General features: G+C 47.4%; 1 protein-coding gene across 1 annotated transcript in view; it reads left to right on the forward strand.

Moving 5' to 3' along the window:
• LOC139419385 (CDK5 regulatory subunit associated protein 1-like 1) overlaps positions 1-25,912 on the forward strand; it is a 748,160-nt gene that overhangs the window by 280,834 nt on the left and 441,414 nt on the right. The window contains exon 8 of the mRNA XM_071169333.1: positions 24,415-24,518. Within this exon, the coding sequence (XP_071025434.1) occupies positions 24,415-24,518 (104 nt within the window). The remainder of the gene's footprint in view (positions 1-24,414; positions 24,519-25,912) is intronic.

Genomic DNA, 25,912 nt, shown 5'->3' on the forward strand with positions numbered 1-25,912 from the left:
TCTGTTTCGGTGATAACTGGGAGTAGTAGTAGTTGTATCAGTAACATCAGAGAGCATTCAGTCTGTTTCGGTGATAACTGGGAGTAGTAGTAGTTGTATCAGTAACATCAGAGAGCATTCAGTCTGTTTCGGTCATAACTGGGAGTAGTAGTAGTTGTATCAGTAACATCAGAGAGCATTCAGTCTGTTTCGGTGATAACTGGGAGTAGTAGTAGTTGTATCAGTAACATCAGAGAGCATTCAGTCTGTTTCGGTGATAACTGGGAGTAGTAGTAGTTGTATCAGTAACATCAGAGAGCATTCAGTCTGTTTCGGTGATAACTGGGAGTAGTAGTAGTTGTATCAGTAACATCAGAGAGCATTCAGTCTGTTTCGGTGATAACTGGGAGTAGTAGTAGTTGTATCAGTAACATCAGAGAGCATTCAGTCTGTTTCGGTCATAACTGGGAGTAGTAGTAGTTGTATCAGTAACATCAGAGAGCATTCAGTCTGTTTCGGTGATAACTGGGAGTAGTAGTAGTTGTATCAGTAACATCAGAGAGCATTCAGTCTGTTTCGGTGATAACTGGGAGTAGTAGTAGTTGTATCAGTAACATCAGAGAGCATTCAGTCTGTTTCGGTGATAACTGGGAGTAGTAGTAGTTGTATCAGTAACATCAGAGAGCATTCAGTCTGTTTCGGTCATAACTGGGAGTAGTAGTAGTTGTATCAGTAACATCAGAGAGCATTCAGTCTGTTTCGGTGATAACTGGGAGTAGTAGTAGTTGTATCAGTAACATCAGAGAGCATTCAGTCTGTTTCGGTGATAACTGGGAGTAGTAGTAGTTGTATCAGTAACATCAGAGAGCATTCAGTCTGTTTCGGTCATAACTGGGAGTAGTAGTAGTTGTATCAGTAACATCAGAGAGCATTCAGTCTGTTTCGGTGATAACTGGGAGTAGTAATAGTTGTATCAGTAACATCAGAGAGCATTCAGTCTGTTTCGGTGATAACTGGGAGTAGTAGTAGTTGTATCAGTAACATCAGAGAGCATTCAGTCTGTTTCGGTGATAACTGGGAGTAGTAGTAGTTGTATCAGTAACATCAGAGAGCATTCAGTCTGTTTCGGTCATAACTGGGAGTAGTAGTAGTTGTATCAGTAACATCAGAGAGCATTCAGTCTGTTTCGGTGATAACTGGGAGTAGTAGTAGTTGTATCAGTAACATCAGAGAGCATTCAGTCTGTTTCGGTGATAACTGGGAGTAGTAGTAGTTGTATCAGTAACATCAGAGAGCATTCAGTCTGTTTCGGTGATAACTGGGAGTAGTAGTAGTTGTATCAGTAACATCAGAGAGCATTCAGTCTGTTTCGGTGATAACTGGGAGTAGTAGTAGTTGTATCAGTAACATCAGAGAGCATTCAGTCTGTTTCGGTCATAACTGGGAGTAGTAGTAGTTGTATCAGTAACATCAGAGAGCATTCAGTCTGTTTCGGTGATAACTGGGAGTAGTAGTAGTTGTATCAGTAACATCAGAGAGCATTCAGTCTGTTTCGGTGATAACTGGGAGTAGTAGTAGTTGTATCAGTAACATCAGAGAGCATTCAGTCTGTTTCGGTGATAACTGGGAGTAGTAGTAGTTGTATCAGTAACATCAGAGAGCATTCAGTCTGTTTCGGTGATAACTGGGAGATAGTAGTAGTTGTATCAGTAACATCAGAGAGCATTCAGTCTGTTTCGGTGATAACTGGGAGTAGTAGTAGTTGTATGAGTAACATCAGAGAGCATTCAGTCTGTTTCGGTGATAACTGGGAGTAGTAGTAGTTGTATCAGTAACATCAGAGAGCATTCAGTCTGTTTCGGTGATAACTGGGAGTAGTAGTAGTTGTATCAGTAACATCAGAGAGCATTCAGTCTGTTTCGGTGATAACTGGGAGTAGTAGTAGTTGTATCAGTAACATCAGAGAGCATTCAGTCTGTTTCGGTCATAACTGGGAGATAGTAGTAGTTGTGTCAGTAACATCAGAGAGCATTCAGTCTGTTTCGGTGATAACTGGGAGATAGTAGTAGTTGTGTCAGTAACATCAGAGAGCATTCAGTCTGTTTCGGTCATAACTGGGAGATAGTAGTAGTTGTATCAGTAACATCAGAGAGCATTCAGTCTGTTTCGGTCATAACTGGGAGATAGTAGTAGTTGTATCAGTAACATCAGAGAGCATTCAGTCTGTTTCGGTCATAACTGGGAGATAGTAGTAGTTGTATCAGTAACATCAGAGAGCATTCAGTCTGTTTCAGTGATAACTGGGAGTAGTAGTAGTTGTATCAGTAACATCAGAGAGCATTCAGTCTGTTTCGGTGATAACTGGGAGTAGTAGTAGTTGTATCAGTAACATCAGAGAGCATTCAGTCTGTTTCGGTCATAACTGGGAGATAGTAGTAGTTGTATCAGTAACATCAGAGAGCATTCAGTCTGTTTCGGTGATAACTGGGAGATAGCCGCAGCGTTTATTATCTGAAACAATTAGCATCTGTACCAAATTTATTTTTAATCAATTCCTTATTTTTACCTCTGAAACCAAATGCGTCCCAATCGGTTCCCTTATTCCCTATAGAGAGTGTCCTACTTCTAACGTAGAGCTACTACTCCCAGACTGTACTTATCTGGTGGAAAGTAGGGAATAGGGTGTGATTTGGGACGGAGCCAGCCAGTGACTGCGGGGTACTACTCCATCATTAGTGATGGATTCTGATGGTCTGCCCTGTTCTAATTCTGGCCCAGCCATAATGTACTCTTAGGACCGTATTATTATGTGGTATAATTGCCAGGGAAAATTAAAATTACAAAGTGCACATGGTCCTACTAAAGTTGGCTTTAAACTTAGCTAATTAATAATAATTAGTAAACAATTATTGAGCGAAAATTTAACATGACAAGCTGAGCTGACAAGGTAAATGACAGAAATATCTGTCGTTCTGCCCCTGGACAAGGCAGTTGATATACGCATGAACCTCTGTCGCCAATTGGCTGGAAACCTAGCTTTTGTCACATCTCTAAATGTGTCCCTCCCTCCCTCCCTCCCTCCCTCCCTCCCTCCCTCCCTCCCTCCCTCTCCTCTCTACTCACAGCCTCTCCTTTCGCTCTCTCTCCCCCTCTCTCTCCATCTCTCTCCTTTTGCTCTCTCCTCCCCCTTCTGAGGCTCTCTAGCTCCCTGTCTCGATCTCCCCCCTCTCTCACACACACTCTCACACACTCTCAGTCCTAGGCCCTCTCTCCTGTCATGTCCATCCACTCTGAAGAATTTTAATTTTCCAAAGCAAACAAACTCTCAGGCAGATATTTTAGTCTCGCCTCAGCTCAAATAAATATTACAACTTAAACTATGAAATTGATTGACATTTGGTTGGGCCAAAGGAGTGGAGGGCAGAATAAGTGAGTGAGGGTCCACTCTGATGTCTGGTAGGTAGAGTAATGCTGGGCCCACTCTGATGTCTGGTATGTAGAGTAATGCTGGGCCTCTCTGATGTCTGGTATGTAGAGTAATGCTGGGCCTCTCTGATGTCTGGTATGTAGAGTAATGCTGGGCCTCTCTGATAACTGATGTCTGGTAGGTAGAGTAATGCTGGGCCTCTCTGATGACTGATGTCTGGTATGTAGAGTAATACTGGGCCTCTCTAATGATTGATGTCTGGTATGTAGAGTAATGCTGGGCCTCTCTGATGTCTGGTATGTAGAGTAATGCTGGGCCTCTCTGATGTCTGGTATGTAGAGTAATGCTGGGCCTCTCTGATGTCTGGTAGGTAGAGTAATGCTGGGCCTCTAATGATTGATGTCTGGTATGTAGAGTAATGCTGGGCCTCTTATGTCTGGTATGTAGAGTAATGCTGGGCCTCTCTGATTGATGTCTGGTATGTAGAGTAATGCTGGGCCTCTCTAATGTCTGGTGTCTAGAGTAATGTTATACCACTCTATACCCAGCCCTATTCTACTGGTCTGGTATATTACCCCTCTATACCCAGCCCTATTCTACTGGTTATTACCCCTCTATACCAGCCCTATTCTACTGGTCTGGTATATTACCCCTCTATACCCAGCCCTATTCTACTGGTCTGGTATATTACCCCTCTATACCCAGCCCTATTCTACTGGGAATTACCCCTCTATACCAGCCCTATTCTACCCCTCTATACCCCTCTATACCAGCCCTATTCTACTGGTATATTACCCCTCTATACCAGCCCTATTCTACTGGTATATTACCCCTCTATACCCAGCCCTATTCTACTGGGAATTACCCCTCTATACCAGCCCTATTCTACCCCTCTATACCCCTCTATACCAGCCCTATTCTACTGGTATATTACCCCTCTATACCAGCCCTATTCTACTGGTATATTACCCCTCTATACCAGCCCTATTCTACTGGTATATTACCCCTCTATACCAGCCCTATTCTACTGGTATATTACCCCTCTATACCCAGCCCTATTCTACTGGGAATTACCCCTCTATACCAGCCCTATTCTACTGGTCATTACCCCTCTATACCAGCCCTATTCTACTGGTCATTACCCCTCTATACCAGCCCTATTCTACTGGTTATTACCCCTCTATACCAGCCCTATTCTACTGGTATATTACCCCTGTCTCTCTCTCTCTCTCTCTGTCTCTCTCTCTCTGTCTGTCTTTCTCGCTCTCTGTCTCTCTCTGTCTTTCTCTCTCCCCCCCACCCCTCTCTCTCTCTGTCTTTCTCTCTGTCTCTGTCTCTCTACTCTCTCTCTCTCTCTTTACACTCTCTCTGTCTCTTTCCACTCTCTCTGTCTCTTTCCACTCTCTCTGTCTCTTTCCACTCTCTCTGTCTCTTTCTACTCTCTCTCTCTACTCTCTCTCTTTCTCTCTCTCTTTCTCTCCTCTCTCTCCTCTGTCTCTGTCTCTCTCTCCTCTCTCTCTCTCTACTCTCTCTCAGTCCGTCTGATCGACGTTGCTGCAAATCAAACCTCTCAGGAGAATGAATGGATTGTCTCCTCAAACTAGTTCCAGAACACTTACAGGAGTCATCGTTTCTCTCCCTGTGAACTTTTTGCTTCTTGGCAATGTCAGCTTTGATGTATGACAGTCCCCCCCCCCCCCCCTCCCAACCCTCTCCTCCCCCCTCTCTCTCTCCCCTCTCCCTCTCCCCTCCCCCTCTCTCCCCCCCCCCCCTTGTCTTAAAGCTGAGAGATCTGAGAGCTGTGAAACGTCTCTTTGTTATAAAGGGGAGGTCTATAAACACAGTGTGTATGGTAACGTTTTACCATGTTACTTCCATATGGTTAACACTGTAGTACAGTATATCCCCCCCCCCCCCTCTCTCTCCCTTGTCTTATATATTACACACTGTAGTACAGTATATCCCTCCCCCCTCTCTCTCCCCCCCCCCCCTCTCTCTCCCTTGTCTTATATATTACTTCCATAAGGTTAACACTGTAGTACAGTATATCCCTCCCCCCTCTCTCTCCCCCCCCCCCTCTCTCTCCCTTGTCTTATATATTACTTCCATAAGGTTAACACTGTAGTACAGTATATCCCTCCCCCCTCTCTCCCCCCCCCCCTCTATCTCCCTTGTCTTATATATTACTTCCATAAGGTTAACACTGTAGTACAGTATATCCCTCCCCCCTCTCCCCCCCCCCCCCTCTCTCCCTTGTCTTATATATTACTTCCATAAGGTTAACATTGTAGTACAGTATATCCCACCTCTCTCTCTATCTCTCTCTCTCTCCCCCCCTCTCTCTCTCTCCCTTGTCTTATATATTACTTCCATAAGGTTAACACTGTAGTACAGTATATCCCCCCCTCTTTCTCTATCTCTCTCTCTCTCCCCCCCCTCTCTCTCTCTCCCTTGTCTTATATATTACTTCCATAAGGTTAACACTGTAGTACAGTATCTCCCCCCCTCTCTCTCTCTCTCTCCCCCCCCTCCCTCTCTCTCCCTTGTCTTATATATTACTTCCATAAGGTTAACACTGTAGTACAGTATATCCCTCCCCCCTCTCTCCCCCCTCTCTCTCCCTTGTCTTATATATTACTTCCATAAGGTTAACACTGTAGTACAGTATATCCCTCCCCCCTCTCTCTCTATCTCTCTCTCTCTCCCCCCCCTCTCTCTCTCTCCCTTGTCTTATATATTACTTCCATAAGGTTAACACTGTAGTACAGTATATCCCCCCCTCTCTCTCCCTTGTCTTATATATTACACACTGTAGTACAGTATCTCCCCCCCTCTCTCTCTCTCCCCCCCCCCCCTCTCTCTCCCTTGTCTTATATATTACTTCCATAAGGTTAACACTGTAGTACAGTATATCCCTCCCCCCTCTCTCCCTTGTCTTATATATTACACACTGTAGTACAGTATATCCCTCCCCCCCCTCCCCCCCCCCCCCCCCCTCTCTCTCCCTTGTCTTATATATTACTTCCATAAGGTTAACACTGTAGTACAGTATATCCCCCCCTCTCTCTCTATCTCTCTCTCTCTCCCCCCCTCTCTCTCTCTCCCTTGTCTTATATATTACTTCCATATGGTTAACACTGTAGTACAGTATATCCCCCCCTCTCTCTCTCTCCCTTGTCTTATATATTACTTCCATATGGTTAACACTGTAGTACAGTATATCCCCCCCCCTCTCTCTATCTCTCTCTCCCTCCCCCCTCTCTCCCCCCCTCTCTCTCTCTCCCTTGTCTTATATATTACTTCCATAAGGTTAACACTGTAGTACAGTATCTCCCCCCCCCTCTCTCTCTCTCTCCCCCCCTCTCTCTCTCTCCCTTGTCTTATATATTACTTCCATAAGGTTAACACTGTAGTACAGTATATCCCTCCCCCCTCTCTCCCCCCCCCCCTCTCTCTCCCTTGTCTTATATATTACTTCCATAAGGTTAACACTGTAGTACAGTATATCCCCCCCTCTCTCTCTATCTCTCTCTCTCTCCCCCCCTCTCTCTCTCTCCCTTGTCTTATATATTACTTCCATATGGTTAACACTGTAGTACAGTATATCCCCCCCTCTCTCTCTATCTCTCTCTCTCTCCCCCCCTCTCTCTCTCTCCCTTGTCTTATATATTACTTCCATATGGTTAACACTGTAGTACAGTATATCCCCCCCTCTCTCTCTATCTCTCTCTCTCTCCCCCCCTCTCTCTCTCTCCCTTGTCTTATATATTACTTCCATAAGGTTAACACTGTAGTACAGTATATCCCCCCCTCTCTCTCCCCCCCCTCTCTCTCTCTCCCTTGTCTTATATATTACTTCCATATGGTTAACACTGTAGTACAGTATATCCCCCCCTCTCTCTCCCCCCCCCCTCTCTCTCTCTCTCTCCCCCCCCCTCTCTCTCTCCCTTGTCTTATATATTACTTCCATAAGGTTAACACTGTAGTACAGTATCTCCCAACGCTGTCATTCACTGTGAGGTCGCCGTTTAAACTCTTCCGTACTGTCAATGTAACGCAATACACTTCCAGGAATGCTGTCTTGTACACTTCCTGTCCTTCTCCTAGCCATGCAGTTCCATCCTGTCCTGAAGAGTTTAATATTATGTTGTGATGTAAACAACAAACTGGGATATTACATGTGTACAGGGGAAAGGGGTTTGTCTCCATTGTCATTCATAACTACATCACATGGTTCTGAGTTCATCCCTGTCATTTAAAACAAAGAGCTTGTTTTCAGTCTGATCTGCCCGGGCTGCTTAACAGAAAGATGGACTTGTCCTCAACCTCCCTCCCTTGTCCTCAACCTCCCTCTCTTCCTTGTCCTCAGCCTCCCTCCCTTGTTCTCAACCTCTCTTCCTTGTCCTCAGCCTCCCTCCCTTGTTCTCAACCTCTCTTCCTTGTCCTCAGCCTCCCTCCCTTGTCCTCAGCCTCCCTCCCTTGTCCTCAACCTCCCTCTCTTCCTTGTCCTCAACCTCCCTCCCTCCCTTGTCCTCAACCTCCCTCCCTTGTCCTCAACCTCCCTCCCTTGTCCTCAACCTCCCTCCCTTGTCCTCAACCTCCCTTCCTTGTCCTCAGCCTCCCTCCCTTGTCCTCAACCTCCCTCTCTTCCTTGTTCTCAACCTCCCTCCCTTGTTCTCAACCTCCCAAGTTAAAGTTCAAACAATTGCAGAAATCTAAACTCTCCAATATCACCAACCACCAACACCACGCCAATGACACTCTGACTGTACAAAACATTAGGAACACCTGCTCTTTCCATGATGTAGACTGACCAGGTGAATCCAGGTGAAAGATATGACCCCTTATTGATGTCACTTTGTTAAATCCACTTCAATCAGTGTAGATGAAGGGGAGGAGACGGGGTTAAAGAAGGATTTTTAAGCCTTTAGCCAATCAGAGACATGGATTGTGTGTGGGTGTGTCATTCAGAGGGTGAATGGGGCAAGAAAACAGATGTAAGTGTCTTTGAACAGGGTTATGGTAGTAGGTACCAGGCTCACCGGCTTGAGTGCGTCAAGAACTGCAACGTTGCTGTTTCTTTTTTCTCACACTCAACAGTTTCAACACCGAAAAGACACCCAGTCAATTTGACACAACTGTGGGAAGCACTGGAGTCAACATGGGCCAACATCCCTGTGGAACACTTTCAACACCTTGTAGAGTCCATGTCCCGATGAACTGAGGCTGTTCTGAGGGCAAAAGGGGGTGCAACTCAATACTAGGAAGGTGTTCCTAATGTTTTGTACGCTGTGTATCGCGAGCGATATGTTTGGAACATCAAATAACAGTCAAATCGTAGTAAAGATGAATAATGTATGTAGAACCTTGAGAAGTGTAACACATGTGGTGTATCCACGTAAGTATCGCGTTGATACGGTATGGTGAGGTCCCTGGTAATACCCAGCCCTACTGTGTGTGTGGTGGAGGGGGTCTCAGTAGGTCTGAGTCTCTGTGCTGTAATAGAGGGTCATTAAAGATGTGATGAGGTCCCTGGTAATACCCAGCCCTACTGTGTGTGTGGTGGAGGGGGTCTCAGTAGGTCTGAGTCTCTGTGCTGTAATAGAGGGTCATTAAAGATGTGATGAGGTCCCTGGTAATACCCAGCCCTACTGTGTGTGTAGTGGAGGGGGTCTCAGTAGGTCTGAGTCTCTGTGCTGTAATAGAGGGTCATTAAAGATGTGATGAGGTCCCTGGTAATACCCAGCCCTACTGTGTGTGTGGTGGAGGGGGTCTCAGTAGGTCTGAGTCTCTGTGCTGTAATAGAGGGTCATTAAAGATGTGATGAGGTCCCTGGTAATACCCAGCCCTACTGTGTGTGTGGTGGAGGGGGTCTCAGTAGGTCTGAGTCTCTGTGCTGTAATAGAGGGTCATTAAAGATGTGATGAGGTCCCTGGTAATACCCAGCCCTACTGTGTGTGTGGTGGAGGGGGTCTCAGTAGGTCTGAGTCTCTGTGCTGTAATAGAGGGTCATTAAAGATGTGGTGAGGTCCCTGGTAATACCCAGCCCTACTGTGTGTGTGGTGGAGGGGGTCTCAGTAGGTCTGAGTCTCTGTGCTGTAATAGAGGGTCATTAAAGATGTGGTGAGGTCCCTGGTAATACCCAGCCCTACTGTGTGTGGTGGAGGGGGTCTCAGTAGGTCTCTGTGTCTCTGTGCTGTAATAGAGGGTCATTAAAGATGTGGTGAGGTCCCTGGTAATACCCAGCCCTACTGTGTGTGGTGGAGGGGGTCTCAGTAGGTCTGAGTCTCTGTGCTGTAATAGAGGGTCATTAAAGATGTGATGAAGTGGGAGATGAGCAGCAGATTAAGCCTGGATCTAGTGGTTAAGGCCACACTGGTACACAAGGCCTCCGTTTAGGGCATCTCATGTCTCCTAACTCTGATGCTAAGACGCACTAATCTGCTCCCCAGGCAGAGCTCTGTCTTTTCTCTCTCCTTCTCTGAGTCTCTCTTTTATTATCTCTCTCTTTACCTCTCTCTTTCTCCGTCCCTCTCTCTCTTTTATTATATCTCTCTTTACCTCTCTCTTTCTCTGTCCCTCTCTCTTTTATTATCTCTCTCTTTCTATGTCCCTCTCTCTCTTTTATTATCTCTCTCTTTACCTCTCTTTCTCTGTCTCTCTCTCTCTTTTATTATCTCTCTCTTTACCTCTCTTTCTCTGTCTCTCTCTCTCTTTTATTATCTCTCTCTTTACCTCTCTCTTTCTCTGTCCCTCTCTTTTATTATCTCTCTCTTTACCTCTCTCTTTCTCTGTATCTCTCTCTTTTATTATCGCTCTCTTTCTCTTTGTCTCTCTCTCATTCTCTTTCATCGCTCTCTTTCTCTTTCTCTGTCTCTCATCCTCTTTCATTATTTCTCTCTTTCTCTTTACCTCTCTCTGAGTCTTTTCTACCTCTTTCTCTGAGTCTCTTTACCTCTTTCTCTGAGTCTCTCTCTTTACCTCTTTCTCTAAGTCTCTCTCTCTTACCTCTTTCTCTGAGTCTCTCTCTCTTACCTCTTTCTCTGAGTCTCTCTTTCTCTTTACCTATTTCTCTGAGTTTCTCTCTTACCTCTTTCTCTGAGTCTCTCTCTTTACCGCTTTCTCTGAGTCTCTCTCTTTACCTCTTTCTCTGAGTCTCTCTCTTTACCTCTTTCTCTGAGTCTCTCTCTCTTACCTCTTTCTCTGAGTCTCTCTCTCTCTTACCTCTCTCTCTGAGTCTCTCTCTCTTACCTCTTTCTCTGAGTCTCTCTCTCTTTACCTCTTTCTCTGAGTCTCTCTTTACCTCTTTCTCTGAGTCTCTCTCTTTACCTCTTTCTCTGAGTCTCTCTCTTTACCTCTTTCTCTGAGTCTCTCTCTCTCTTACCTCTTTCTCCGAGTCTCTCTCTTACCTCTTTCTCCGAGTCTCTCTTTCTCTTTACCTATTTCTCTGGTTTCTCTCTCTTACCTCTTTCTCTGAGTCTCTCTTTACCTCTTTCTCTGAGTCTCTCTTTACCTCTTTCTCTGAGTCTCTCTTTACCTCTTTCTCTGAGTCTCTCTCTCTCTTACCTCTTTCTCCGAGTCTCTCTCTCTCTTACCTCTTTCTCCGAGTCTCTCTCTCTTACCTCTTTCTCTGAGTCTCTCTCTCTTACCTCTTTCTCTGAGTCTCTCTCTCTCTCTCTTACCTCTTTCTCTGAGTCTCTCTCTCTCTCTCTTACCTCTTTGTCTGAGTCTCTCTCTCTTTACCTCTTTCTCTGAGTCTCTCTCTCTCTCTTACCTCTTTCTCTGAGTCTCTCTCTCTCTCTTACCTCTTTCTCTGAGTATCTCTCTCTCTTTACCTCTTTCTCTGAGTATCTCTCTCTTCTACCTCTTTCTCTGAGTATCTCTCTCTCTTACCTCTTTCTCTGAGTATCTATCTTACCTCTTTCTCTGAGTATCTCTCTCTCTTACCTCTTTCTCTGAGTATCTCTCTCTCTTACCTCTTTCTGAGTATCTCTCTCTCTTACCTCTTTCTCTGAGTCTCTTTCTCTCTTACCTCTTTCTCTGAGTCTCTCTCTCTCTCTTTACCTCTTTCTCTGAATATCTCTCTCTCTACCTCTTCCTCTGAGTCTCTCTTTCTCTGAGTCTCTCTCTCTCTTACCTCTTTCTCTGAGTCTCTCTCTTTACCTCTTTATCTGAATCTCTCTCTTTACCTCTCCGAGTCTCTCTCTCTTTTACTATATTTGCTCTTTATTTATTTCTCTTTCACTCCCTCATCTGTCTCTGTCCCAGGCTGTGTCTCTGTGCAGTGTCCCAGTCCCTCATCTGTCTCTGTCCCAGGCTGTGTCTCTGTGCAGTGTCCCAGTCCCCATCTGTCTCTGTCCCAGGCTGTGTCTCTGTGCAGCATCTCAGTCTCCATCTGTCTCTGTCCCAGGCTGTGTCTCTGTGCAGCGTCTCAGTCCCTCATCTGTCTCTGTCCCAGGCTGTGTCTCTGTGCAGTGTCCCAGTCCCTCATCTGTCTCTGTCCCAGGCTGTGTCTCTGTGCAGTGTCCCAGTCCCTCATCTGTCTCTGTCCCAGGCTGTGTCTCTGTGCAGTGTCCCAGTCCCTCATCTGTCTCTGTCCCAGGCTGTGTCTCTGTGCAGTGTCCCAGTCCCCATCTGTCTCTGTCCCAGGCTGTGTCTTTGTGCATCGTCCCAGGCTGTGTCTCTGTGCAGCGTCCCAGTCTCCATCTGTCTCTGTCCCAGGCTGTGTCTTTGTGCAGTGTCCCAGTCCCCATCTGTCTCTGTCCCAGGCTGTGTCTTTGTGCAGTGTCCCAGTCCCCATCTGTCTCTGTCCCAGGCTGTGTGTCTGTGCAGCGTCCCAGTCTCCATCTGTCTCTGTCCCAGGCTGTGTCTCTGTGCAGCGTCCCAGTCTCCATCTGTCTCTGTCCCAGGCTGTGTCTCTGTGCAGCGTCTCTGTGCAGTGTCCAAGTTTCTAGTGTTGAATCATCTCTTTGTCTCTGACCTAATGAACTCTCTCTGTATTTAGTCTCGTGCTTCATGCTCCCTGTGAGGCCGCCACACACACACACACACACACACACAAACACACACACACACACACACACACACACACACACACACACACCCTGATCTGTTCTCAGTGAAGGTTACACACAACACTGTGAGTTCTCTGACTGCTGCAGCTTCTTGTTTAGTCTCCAGAGCCACTCTGTTTTCCCCTCAGCTTGTCTGAGCATTGTGTTAAAGGAATGCTGCTGTACTGTGGCGTGGAGGCTGAGCGGGCTATAGGCTGTTGCCATAGAAATAGTACTATAGACCCCATTGACTTGAATGGGATTTCCTGTTCTACTGATTTAGATTTCATCTTGGCTTCTGCTGCTAGCGTTGTTACACGGGCCCCTTTCTACATTATCTCAGGGTCATGAGTTCACTCCTTCCTACATTATCTCAGGGTCATGAGTTCACTCCTTCCTACATTATCCCAGGTTGATGAGTTCACCTGATCCTGCTGTTAGTTCACCCCTTTCCTTCATTATCTCATCTGATTATCCTGTTAGTTCACTCCTTCCTACATTATCTCAGGTTGATGAGTTCACCTGATCCTGATGTTAGTTCACCCATTCCGACATTATCTCAGGGTCATTATCTCACCTGATCGTGCTGTTAGTTCACCTGCCCAGACTGGTAGACAGCCAGTCGACAGCCCGGTGTGGTGTGTTCAATAGGCATCCCACTGCGGTTTCATATCAAATTAAATTCTATCGGGTCGTGTATTTTTTCCAGATGTTATCGCAGGTACAGCAGCAATGCTTGGCGTTCCTAGTTCCATTCAGTACTGCATTGCCAAACCAACAGAAGTGGTTGAACTGTTAAGGCTATGGTTAGTGTGGTGAGGTCTGCTGTGTGTTGTCCCTGGGTGACATTTCAGCTCTTCCACTGGCTCAGAAACTCCCCTGTTAGTGTGGTGAGGTCTGCTGTGTGTCGTCCCTGGGTGACATTTCAGCTCTTCCACTGGCTCAGAAACTCCCCTGTTAGTGTGGTGAGGTCTGCTGTGTGTCGTCCCTGGGTGACATTTCAGCTCTTCCACTGGCTCAGAAACTCCCCTGTTAGTGTGGTGAGGTCTGCTGTGTGTCGTCCCTGGGTGACATTTCAGCTCTTCCACTGGCTCAGAAACTCCCCTGTTAGTGTGGTGAGGTCTGCTGTGTGTTGTCGCTGGGTGACATTTCAGCTCTTCCACTGGCTCAGAAACTCCCCTGTTAGTGTGGTGAGGTCTGCTGTGTGTTGTCCCTGGGTGACATTTCAGCTCTTCTACTGGCTCAGAAACTCCCCTGTTAGTGTGGTGAGGTCTGCTGTGTGTTGTCCCTGGGTGACATTTCAGCTCTTCCACTGGCTCAGAAACTCCCCTGTTAGTGTAGTGAGGTCTGCTGTGTGTTGTCCCTGGGTGACATTTCAGCTCTTCCACTGGCTCAGAAACTCCCCTGTTAGTGTGGTGAGGTCTGCTGTGTGTTGTCCCTGGGTGACATTTCAGCTCTTCCACTGGCTCAGAAACTCCCCTGTTAGTGTGGTGAGGTCTGCTGTGTGTCGTCCCTGGGTGACATTTCAGCTCTTCCACTGGCTCAGAAACTCCCCTGTTAGTGTAGTGAGGTCTGCTGTGTGTTGTCCCTGTGTGACATTTCAGCTCTTCCACTGGCTCAGAAACTCCCCTGTGTGTTTCTCAGACTTAGCAGCTCTCTTTGACTCGTAACTGATTTCTCAAATGGACCCTTGATGCCGTTCAGACTTAAAACTCAAAATTGTTTGCTGTTTAGTTTGTTTTATTCCAGCAGTGGGAGTCGTCCCAGTGGTGTTCCCCTGTTTTATTCCTGCAGTGGGAGTCGTCCCAGTGGTGTTCCCCTGTTTTATTCCTGCAGTGGGAGTCGTCCCAGTGGTGTTCGCCTGTTTTATTCCAGCAGTGGGAGTCGTCCCAGTGGTGTTCGCCTGTTTTATTCCTGCAGTGGGAGTCGTCCCAGTGGTGTTCCCCTGTTTTATTCCTGCAGTGGGAGTCGTCCCAGTGGTGTTCCCCTGTTTTATTCCTGCAGTGGGAGTCGTCCCAGTGGTGTTCGCCTGTTTTATTCCTGCAGTGGGAGTCGTCCCAGTGGTGTTCGCCTGTTTTATTCCTGCAGTGGGAGTCGTCCCAGTGGTGTTCGCCTGTTTTATTCCAGCAGTGGGAGTCGTCCCAGTGGTGTTCCCCTGTTTTATTCCAGCAGTGGGAGTCGTCCCAGTGGTGTTCCCCTGTTTTATTCCAGCAGTGGGAGTCGTCCCAGTGGTGTTCCCCTGTTTTATTCCAGCAGTGGGAGTCGTCCCAGTGGTGTTCCCCTGTTTTATTCCAGCAGTGGGAGTCGTCCCAGTGGTGTTCGCCTGTTTTATTCCAGCAGTGGGAGTCGTCCCAGTAGTGTTCCCCTGTTTTATTCCAGCAGTGGGAGTCGTCCCAGTGGTGTTCCCCTGTTTTATTCCAGCAGTGGGAGTCGTCCCAGTGGTGTTCGCCTGTTTTATTCCAGCAGTGGGAGTCGTCCCAGTGGTGTTCGCCTGTTTTATTCCAGCAGTGGGAGTCGTCCCAGTGGTGTTCCCCTGTTTTATTCCAGCAGTGGGAGTCGTCCCAGTGGTGTTCGCCTGTTTTATTCCTGCAGTGGGAGTCGTCCCAGTAGTGTTCCCCTGTTTTATTCCAGCAGTGGGAGTCGTCCCAGTGGTGTTCCCCTGTTTTATTCCTGCAGTGGGAGTCGTCCCAGTGGTGTTCCCCTGTTTTATTCCAGCAGTGGGAGTCGTCCCAGTGGTGTTCACCTGTTTTATTCCTGCAGTGGGAGTCGTCCCAGTGGTGTTCGCCTGTTTTATTCCAGCAGTGGGAGTCGTCCCAGTGGTGTTCGCCTGTTTTATTCCTGCAGTGGGAGTCGTCCCAGTGGTGTTCGCCTGTTTTATTCCAGCAGTGGGAGTCGTCCCAGTGGTGTTCGCCTGTTTTATTCCAGCAGTGGGAGTCGTCCCAGTGGTGTTCACCTGTTTTATTCCTGCAGTGGGAGTCGTCCCAGTGGTGTTCGCCTGTTTTATTCCACTTTGACTTTGAGGAGCCTCTTATGAAAGGATTTAATTGTTTTCTACTTTGTGTGTTGGGTTCAATATTCACTCGACCCTCCTTGTCCTGGTTTGACACAAACAATACAATGATTTCCTGCAACTTCTCTTCAAGTTCAAACCCCTTTTTCATATATTTTTTTAATCAATGTCTCTAAATAAAAAGCTGTAAAACACAATACGTGGCCATAGATTCAGCTGCTTTCCAATTAATGGAGAATAAATGCTTTAGTTGTTTAAATGCAGATCACAGGCTTAGTGTTTAGGCCCTTTAGTGCTTTCCCTCCTCTGCTCATAGGGACATGGGTTCGAACACTATTTGACATCGTTCAAATCCTTTCAGCCCAGAATGCCCCACTCTCCCTGGAATGTGAGACGGGCGGGGTTTTACAGTTCTGGGACTGTTTTATTGGTTTCGGCTTAATTAAACACCGATAAAGTATTTGAAATACATTTTGAATAGCATTTGAAGCCGTTCTGGGAGGCAGCAGCTCCTAGGAGTGTCCTCTTGGGTGTGTGTCTGCCAGTGACGGGGGTCAGTGTAATTTATTGCAGGTTTCCACTCAGGGACACAAATTAATATATTGAGGGACCAGGAGTCGATCAGGGGGACCCAGTGCTATTGTCTCTCCATCATCTGCAGTGTTGACGGGGATAACAAAGAGGTGTGTGTGTGTTTGTGTGTGTGTGTGTGTGTGTGACAGAGGTAAAGCTGTGTGCTGTTGCACCAGGGGCCTTCCCTGCCTCTGAGCCATAACGATGTAGTACATTGTCCTGTGTGTGTGTGTGTGTGTGTGTGTGTGTGTGTGTGTGTCGTAATGATGAAGTATGTTGTTCTCGTACACCTTCATGTGTAATTAATGTTTGAGGAGAGAGTCACACGGCAACACAGCAAGAGGCATTCAGACGACAGGTTACAGTCGTTAAGAAATCAGAAATGAGTTACTGCAGGTGTCTAGAGAGGAGGGGGGGGGCGCCTCTCGTTTGGAGAAGTACGTCTACATTACTGAACAATAATACAATGAAATCCCAAGCTGCTCCTTTCCACGGTCTCTAGTCACGTCTTTAAAATAACAATAATACTGGTGTTGAAAGTTCATTCAGTGGGATTCTGGTTCTGTTGGCCTGGTTCTGTTGGCCTGGTTCTGTTGGCCTGGTTCTGTTGGCCTGGTTCTGTTGGCCTGGTACTGTTGGCCTGGTTCTGTTTGAAACCAGTGTGGTTGTGATGAGCCTGAGATGCTCCTGTCAGAGTGGTTGGGATGTCCCTTGAGGTACTCAGATGGGGGGGGGGGGGGGGGGGGAGAGAGGGGTTTGGGATGTCCCGTGAGGTATTTAGTCAGTCAGTCAGAGGGAGAGAGAAGGAGGGAGAGAGAGAGAAGGAGGGATAGGGAGAGAGAGAGAGTTTGGGATGTCCCGTGAGGTATTTAGTCAGTCAGAGACAGAGAAAGAGACATGAGAGAGAGAGAGGTTGGCAGCTCTCCTGTCTGTCAGCGAGGATGGATGAAGTGTAGAGAGATGGTTGACAGACACTAACAGCTCCTCTGCTTCAGGCGACCCTGCTGCTACTACACAAACTAGCTGCGTCTGAAAACAAGTGCTCCACTTTTTCTGACTTGTTTCTCTGTCAGTAACCAACATCACACAGCTACCACAGTAATACATAATTAACCACCTTGCGTATGTTTAAGTCTTAGATCACGTTAGAAGTGTGACTTTTTCCTGGGTACTTTTTTCATATTACTGCCTTGCTGTAATTCACTCAACAGAGATAATTTTTCCCTGGTATGATTTTATCTATTGTAGCTCTGTCTAGTGGTAATGTAGACGTTGTCAGGACAACAACCTACAGTAGATGTAGTAATGTAGACGTTGTCAGGTCAACAAACTACAGTAAATGTAGTAATGTAGACGTTGTCAGGACAACAACCTACATTAAATGTAGTAATGTAGACGTTGTCAGGACAACAGACTACAGTACATGCAGTAATGTAGACGTTGTCAGGGCAAAAAACTACATTGCATGTAGTAATGTAGACGTTGTCAGGACAACAAACTACAGTGAATGTAGTAATGCAGTCGTTGTCAGGACAACAAAGACAGTAAATGTTATTTACATATTTTAATTGAAAACGGTGAATTTTTCACACATTACACTATCATCTGATCCAGGGTCTGCTCCTACACTGGGCTTTATACAGTCATACATTACATTACACTATCATCTGATCCAGGGTCTGCTCCTACACTGGGCTTTATACAGTCATACATTACATTACACTATCATCTGATCCAGGGTCTGGTCTCTTCTTGGTCCTCAGGTCCTGTCAGTGTTGTGGCATGGAGACACAGCCTTCACGTCTCTTGGGAATACTAGGGGTTTGATCCACTTATAGCCACTACTGCTGGTCGATATTTCACATTTCAGATCAGAGACCCCCGGAGTAGAGGTCTGGGGACCAGGGGAGACCAGGGTACTAGTCTATAAGACCAGAGTAGAGGTCTGGGGACCAGGGGAGACCAGATATGGGAGTAGGGTGTTGAGAGGGGGCTGTGGAGAAACACGAGGAAGGAGGAGAGTAGACTCTTCCTGAAGCCAGACCCACAGATTTCTGGTTACATCCTCCCTCTGACAGGGGGTTACATGGGGGAGACAGGATGATGGGAGAGGGCCCCATCTGTTAGTGTTCTCTCTGAGGCCAGGTCATGTTAAGCTGCCATCTTTAATGCCCATTCTAATCAGGGAAAGTGCCGGAGATCTCCTTACAAAGACATCCGTTCACCTCAAATCTGACTGGACCACCACAGCATTATTAGTACTAGTCTTTAGACTAAATCTCTAGCGCTCTCCTCTCTCTCTCTCTCTCTCTCGCTCTCGCTCACTCTCCTCTCTCTCTCGGGCTCTCTCTCTCTCGGGCTCTCGCTCTCTCGGGCTCTCTCTCTCTCGTGCTCTCTCTCTCTCTCTCGCTCTCTATCGCTCTCTCGCGCTCTATCTCTCTCTCTCTCTCTCTCGGGCTCTCTCTCTCTCGCGCTCTATCTCTCTGTCTCTCACGCTCTATCTCTCTCTCGGGCTCTCGCTCTCTATCTCTCTCTCTCTCACGCTCTATCTCTCTCTCTCTCAGGCTCTCTCTCACGCTCTATCTCTCTGTCTCTCTCTCTCTCATCTTTTTTTGAGAGCTATTATATGTGCAGGATTGCAGCACTGTATAAAAACACTCTTAGTCTGTGTGTGAATAGTGGTTTATTCTTAGTAACATATCAATCCAATTTATTTATAAAACTCTTCTTACATCAGCCGATGTCGCAAAGTGCTGTACAGAAACCCAGCCTAAAAACCCAAACAGCAAGTGATGTAGAAGCACAGTGGCTAGGAAAAACTCCCTAGAAAGGCCAAAACCTAGGAAAAGACCTAGAGAGGAACCAGGCTCTGAGGGGTGGCCAGTCCTCTTCTGGCTGTGCCGGGTGGAGATTATAAACCCAGAGAGGAACCAGGCTCTGAGGGGTGGCCAGTCCTCTTCTGGCTGTGCCGGGTGGAGATTATAAACCCAGAGAGGAACCAGGCTCTGAGGGGTGGCCAGTCCTCTTCTGGCTGTGCCGGGTGGAGATTATAAACCCAGAGAGGAACCAGGCTATGAGGGGTGGCCAGTCCTCTTCTGGCTGTGCCGGGTGGAGATTATAAACCCAGAGAGGAACCAGGCTATAAGGGGAGCCAGTCCTCTTCTGGCTGTGCCGGGTGGAGATTATAACAGAACATGGCCAAGATGTTCAAATGTTCATAAATGACCAGCATGGTCGAATAATAATAATCACAGTAGTTGTCGAGGGTGAAACAGGTCATCACCTCAGGAGTAAATGTCAGTTGGCTTTTCATAGCCGAACATTCACAGTTAGAGACGACAGGTGCGGTAGAGAGAGTTGAAAACAGCAGGTAGCACGTCCGGTGAACAGGTCAGGGTTCCATAGCCGCAGGCAGAACAGTTGAAACTGGAGCAGCAGCACGACCAGGTGGACTGGGAACAGCAAGGAGTCATCAGGCCAGGTAGTCCTGAGGCGTGGTCCCAGGGCTCAGGGTCTCCTGGAGGGGAGGGAGAGAGAGATAATTGCTTAAATTCATACAGGACACCAGATAAGACAGGAGAAATACTCCAGGTATAACAGACTGACCCTAGCCCCCGACACATAAACTATTGCAGCATAAATACTGGAGGCTGAAACAGGAGGGGTCGGGAGACACTATGGCCCCGTCCGATGATACCCCGGACAGGGCCAAACAGGCAGGATATAACCCTACCCACGTTGCCAAAGCACAGCCCCCAAACCACTAGAGGGATATCTTCAACCACCAATTTACTATCCTGAGACAAGGCCGAGTATAGCCTTGTCTTCCATACGACACAAACCCGAGGGGGGGGGCGCCAACCAGGACAGGAAGATCACGTCAGTGACTCAACCCACTCAAGTGACCCACCCCTCCTTTGGACGGCATGGAAGAGCACCAGTAAGCCAGTGACTCAGCCTCTGTAATAGGGTTAGAGGCAGAGAATCCCAGTGGAAAGAGGGGAACCGGCCAGGCAGAGACAGCAAGGGCGGTTCGTTGCTCCAGAGCCTTTCCGTTCACCTTCACACTCCTGGGCTACACTCAATCATATGACCCACTGAAGAGATGAGTCTTCAGTAAAGACTTAAAGATTGAGACCGAGTTTGCGTCTCTGACATGGGTAGGCAGACCGTTCCATATAGATGGAGCTCTATAGGAGAAAGCCCTGCCTCCAGCTGTTTGCTTAGAAATTCTAGGGTCAGTAAGGAGGCCTGCGTCTTGTGACCGTAGCGTACGTGTAGGTATGTACGGCAGGACCAAATCAGAAAGATGGGTAGGAGCAAGTCCATGTAATGCTTTGTAGGTTAGCAGTAAAACCTTGAAATCAGCCCTTGCCTTAACAGGAAGCCAGTGTAGAGAGGCTAGCACTGGAGTAATATGATCACATTGTTGGGTTCTAGTCAGGATTCTAGCAGCCGTGTTTAGCACTAACTGAAGTTTATTTAGTGCTTTATCCGGGTAGCCGGAAAGTAGAGCATTGCAGTAGTCTAATCTAGATATGACAAAAGCATGGATACATTTTTCTGCATCATTTTTGGACAGAAAGTTTCTGATCTTTGCAATGTTACTAAGCTGGAGGGGGGGGGGGGTGCTGTCCTTGAATAGATGAATGTGTTGTGCTTCTATGAGACTGAAGCCCGTATGTTATCATTTGGTCACGGATGGTCTATTTCTGCTCGTCTCATTGTTACTCTGTGAGACTAGATCATTGTTTGCATGTGACTCTTCTTCATTGACAACTATAATGGTTCGGTTTGTAAATCACTATTTAGTATTTTTACTGTTGGGGGGGGGGGGGGGGTTAAACACCCTGTTTACTCCATCCTAGTCTTCTGAACTGACAGGGGGGTTTAAACACCCTGTTTACTCCATCCTAGTCTTCTGAACTGACAGGGGTTTAATCAGACCCTGTTTACTCCATCCTAGTCTTCTGAACTGACGGGGTTTAAACAGACCCTGTTTACTCCATCCTAGTCTTCTGAACTGACGGGGGTTTAATCAGACCCTGTTTACTCCATCCTAGTCTTCTGAACTCACGGGGGTTTAAACAGACCCTGTTTACTCCATCCTAGTCTTCTGAACTGACGGGGATTTAGACAGACCCTGTTTACTCCATCCTAGTCTTCTGAACTGACGGGGTTTAAACAGACCCTGTTTACTCCATCCTAGTCTTCTGAACTGACTGGGTTTAAACAGACCCTGTTTACTCCATCCTAGTCTTCTGAACTGACGGGGGGTTAATCAGACCCTGTTTACTCCATCCTAGTCTTCCTAACTGACGGAGTTTAAACAGACCCTGTTTACTCCATCCTAGTCTTCTGAACTGACGGGGGGGTTTAATCAGACCCTGTTTACTCCATCCTAGTCTTCTGAACTGACGGGGGTTTAGACAGACCCTGTTTACTCCATCCTAGTCTTCTGAACTGACAGGGGTTTAAACAGACCCTGTTTACTCCATCCTAGTCTTTTGAACTGACAGGGGTTTAAACAGACCCTGTTTACTCCATCCTAGTCTTCTGAACTGACAGGGGTTTAAACAGACCCTGTTTACTCCATCCTAGTCTTCTGAACTGACGGGGTTTAAACAGACCCTGTTTACTCCATCCTAGTCTTCTGAACTGACAGGGTTTAGACTGGAGCATGTTCCCAGACCATGTTTACTCCATCCTAGTCTTCTGAACTGACAGGGGGGTTTAGACAGACCCTGTTTACTCCATCCTAGTCTTCTGAACTGACAGGGGGGTTTAGACAGACCCTGTTTACTCCATCCTAGTCTTCTGAACTGACAGGGGAGTTTAGACAGACCCTGTTTACTCCATCCTAGTCTTCTGAACTGACGGGGGTTTAGACAGACTCTGTTTACTCCATCCTAGTCTTCTGAACTGACAGGGGTTTAATCAGACCCTGTTTACTCCATCCTAGTCTTCTGAACTGACAGGGGAGTTTAGACAGACCCTGTTTACTCCATCCTAGTCTTCTGAACTGACAGGGGAGTTTAGACAGACCCTGTTTACTCCATCCTAGTCTTCTGAACTGACGGGGGTTTAAACAGACCCTGTTTACTCCATCCTAGTCTTCTGAACTGACAGGGGGGTTTAGACAGACCCTGTTTACTCCATCTTAGTCTTCTGAACTGACAGGGTTTAATCAGACCCTGTTTACTCCATCCTAGTCTTCTGAACTGACGGGGGTTTAAACAGACCCTGTTTACTCCATCCTAGTCTTCTGAACTGACGGGGGTTTAAACAGACCCTGTTTACTCCATCCTAGACTTCTGAACTGACAGGGGGGTTTAGTCAGACCCTGTTTACTCCATCCTAGTCTTCTGAACTGATGGGGGTTTAGACAGACCCTGTTTACTCCATCCTAGTCTTCTGAACTGACGGGGGTTTAGACTGGAGCATGTTCCCAGACCCTGTTTACTCCATCCTAGTCTTCTGAACTGACGGGGGAGTTTAGACTGTTTGTCCAGGAGTCAACCTAGTCTTTATCCCTCCCAACATGAGGCCTAATATATACCATAGAGAAATAAAACGTCTTTGTTTCCACGGTTGTTTGACCATGGTCTCAAAAAAAATCTTGCTTACAAAGTCTTCGGAATGTGAAAGAGAAATGTGTCCCTGTAAAAAAAAATATATTTATATATATAAATATATAAATATATAACTATATAAAACATTCCTACCAGCCAGCTTGAATCATTTCTGTTTTCTTCCATTTGATTTGTTCCATTTATCCCTCTGGCTGTCTTTAAACCAATGAAAAACAGACTCGTTTCTCCCTCTCTAGAAACCCGGGTTAAGGCAAGACAACAGCAGTAGCATCATTGATCTCCTGAATCCCAGCAGCTTGGCACGTCAAGGCCAGACACCACTACAACCAGCAGCACAGGCTTTGTACGACACTGTGTGTGTCTTAGTGGTTAAGATAGAGAGGGAGGGAGGGAGCTAGGGAGGGAGGGAGAGAGAGAGAGGGAGGGAGGGAGAGCTAGGGAGGGGGGGGGGGGAGAGAGAGAGAGGAGGGAGGGAGAGAGAGAGAGGGAGAGAGAGAGAGCTAGAGAGGGAGAGCTAGAGAGGGAGGGAGGGGAGAGAGAGGATCTGTGTGGAGAACAGGTAATGTTGATATAGCCGTTGTCTCCCTCTCCTCTCTTTCATTCTTCCAGAACTTGGAAACAGCCATGATACCGCCATGTCAAAGTTTTGGCACTGCCTGCTCTTGGATGTGTGTGTGTGAAAGAGCTGTGTGTGTGTGAGCTGTAGTTGTCTGAACTCAGCCGGACACACAGCTCATCAGGGGAACAGGAAAGCTGAGAACTCAAAGAAGCCCTGAGCGTCTCAGCTAAACAGTCAGCCAGCAACAGAGGAATTCAGCCAGCCAGCCAGCAACAGAGGAATTCAGCCAGTCAGCCAGCCCAGTCAGCTCAGCTCAGCCAGCCAGCCAGCCTAGTCAGCCAGCCAGCCAGTCAGTCAGTCAGCCAGCCTAGTCAGCTCAGCTCAGCCAGTCAGCCCAGCCAGCCAGTCAGTCAGCCAGCCTAGTCAGTCAGCCAGCCAGCCAGCCTAGTCAGTCAGCCAGCCAAGTCAGTCAGCCAGCCAGCCACCCAGCCAGCCCAGCCAGCCTAGTCAGTCAGTCAGTCAGCCAGCCAGCCAGCCAGTCAGCCCAGCCAGTCACACTAAGGAATGGAAACCTGCCATCCTGCACTGTGCTTCTCTCCTCTCAGATTCACTTCACAGCAAATATAACAAGCAGAAGGAGACAGACGTGCGGAGAACCAGAACAATTGATCATGTCTGAAAGGAAAGCAGTTGTCCACCTCGGCACTCACATCAAAAGAGCCCTTGATGAGGGAGGGAGGGAGGGAGGGAGGGAGGGAGGGAGGGAGGGAGGGAGGAAGGAAGGGGAGGGGGGGGGGGGGGGCAACCAGGGAGGGAGAGGGGGAGGGAGGGGGGGACAACCAACTATACCACTCCAAAGATTCAGTTCTCTCACCTGGTTCCTTTCCCTCTTCAGATATGTTCTTCCTCTATATGATAACGTTTAGTTAAAAGGCTATTTGGTCTCAGAATCATCTAATGAACCATATGATTGCCTGGGAGAAGGGGGTGTTTGGTCGTTCGTACACCTGATCACACACACACACACCCTGGTGTTGTTGTTGTCTTACGACTCCTCTAGATCTCTTTAAAATGGCCACCTTCTAAAAGGCTTCCTTGTCCGCTGGTTGTAACGTCTCAAGTCCTGGCGGTTCTACTGATAAACTTCACTGGTCTGTTGAAATCAGATGTAGGTTTGTCTGAGGCGTGACCTCCTCTTCTCTCTCTCTCTCTCTCTCCAGTTGTCTGAATGCCTGTACGTACTGTAAAACCAAGCATGCCAGAGGAGACCTGGCCAGCTACCCCGTGGAGGAACTCGTGGAGAGAGCCAGACAGTCCTTCCAAGGTGAGTCTACAGCCGACCAATCACGCTGCTGCTCCAGGTACACTGACTCCTTTAAACCACCTTCTTTTACTAACTATCAACTCTTTGTTGGAGATGGGGATCTAGTGGGTTGTTGGAGATTGGGGATCTAGTGGGTTGTTGGAGATGGGGATCTAGTGGGTTGTTGGAGATTGGGGATCTAGTGGGTTGTTGGAGATGGGGATCTAGTGGGTTGTTGGAGATGGGGATCTAGTGGGTTGTAGGAGATGGGGATCTAGTGGGTTGTAGGAGATGGGGATCTAGTGGATTGTAGGAGATGGGGATCTAGTGGGTTGTAGGAGATAGCACCAGGGGGATCTAGTGGGTTGTTGGAGATGGGGATCTAGTGGGTTGTTGGAGATCGCACCAGGGGATCTAGTGGGTTGTTGGAGATGGGGATCTAGTGGGTTGTAGGAGATCGTACCATAGAGATCTAGTGGGTTGTAGGAGATAGCACCAGGGGGATCTAGTGGGTTGTTGGAGATAGGGTGGGTTGTTGGAGATGGCACCAGGGGGATCTAGTGGGCTATTGGAGATGGGGATCTAGTGGGTTGTTGGAGATAGCACCATGGGATCTAGTGGATTGTAGGAGATGGCACCAGGGGGATCTAGTGGGCTGTTGGAGATGGGGATCTAGTGGGTTGTTGGAGATGGCACCAGGGGGATCTAGTGGGCTATTGGAGATGGGGATCTAGTGGGTTGTTGGAGATGGTACCAGGAGATCTAGTGGGTTGTTGGAGATAGCACCAGGGGGATCTAGTGGGTTGTAGGAGATGGTACCATGGGGATCTAGTGGGTTGTAGGAGATGGTACCAGTGGGTTGTAGGAGATGGTACCAGGGGGATCTAGTGGGTTGTAGGAGATTGTACCAGGCGGATCCAGTGGGTTGTAGGAGATGGTGCCATGGGGATCTAGTGGGTTGTAGGAGATGGTACCATGGGGATCTAGTGGGTTGTAGGAGATGGTACCAGGGGGATCTAGTGGGTTGTAGGATATCAACACACCACTACTAGCTAAAGTCCGTTGGACTTCTTCACCCAACATCGATACAGTTGTTCACGTTTCTTTGTAGACAAGTAACTATCTAACTAACGGCAGACATACTTCCTCGCAGTCCATGTTGCTTTATTTCTAGTAACTGCCACATATATCTATCATCAACAAGCCCAGTTCAGAGCCAACTAACACACCACTACTAACTAACTAAATAACTAACTAACTAATGAACTAACTAACTAACTAACGGCAGACAGACTTCCTCACTGTCCATGTGGCTTTATTTCTAGTAACTGCCCCTCATTTCTATCATCAACAAGCCTAGTTCAGAGCCAACTAACACACCACTACTAACTAACTAACTAACTAACTAACTAACT

The sequence above is a fragment of the Oncorhynchus clarkii genome, chromosome 2, assembly GCF_045791955.1.
Source record: "Oncorhynchus clarkii lewisi isolate Uvic-CL-2024 chromosome 2, UVic_Ocla_1.0, whole genome shotgun sequence".
In the NCBI taxonomy this organism is placed as follows: Eukaryota; Metazoa; Chordata; class Actinopteri; order Salmoniformes; family Salmonidae; genus Oncorhynchus; species Oncorhynchus clarkii.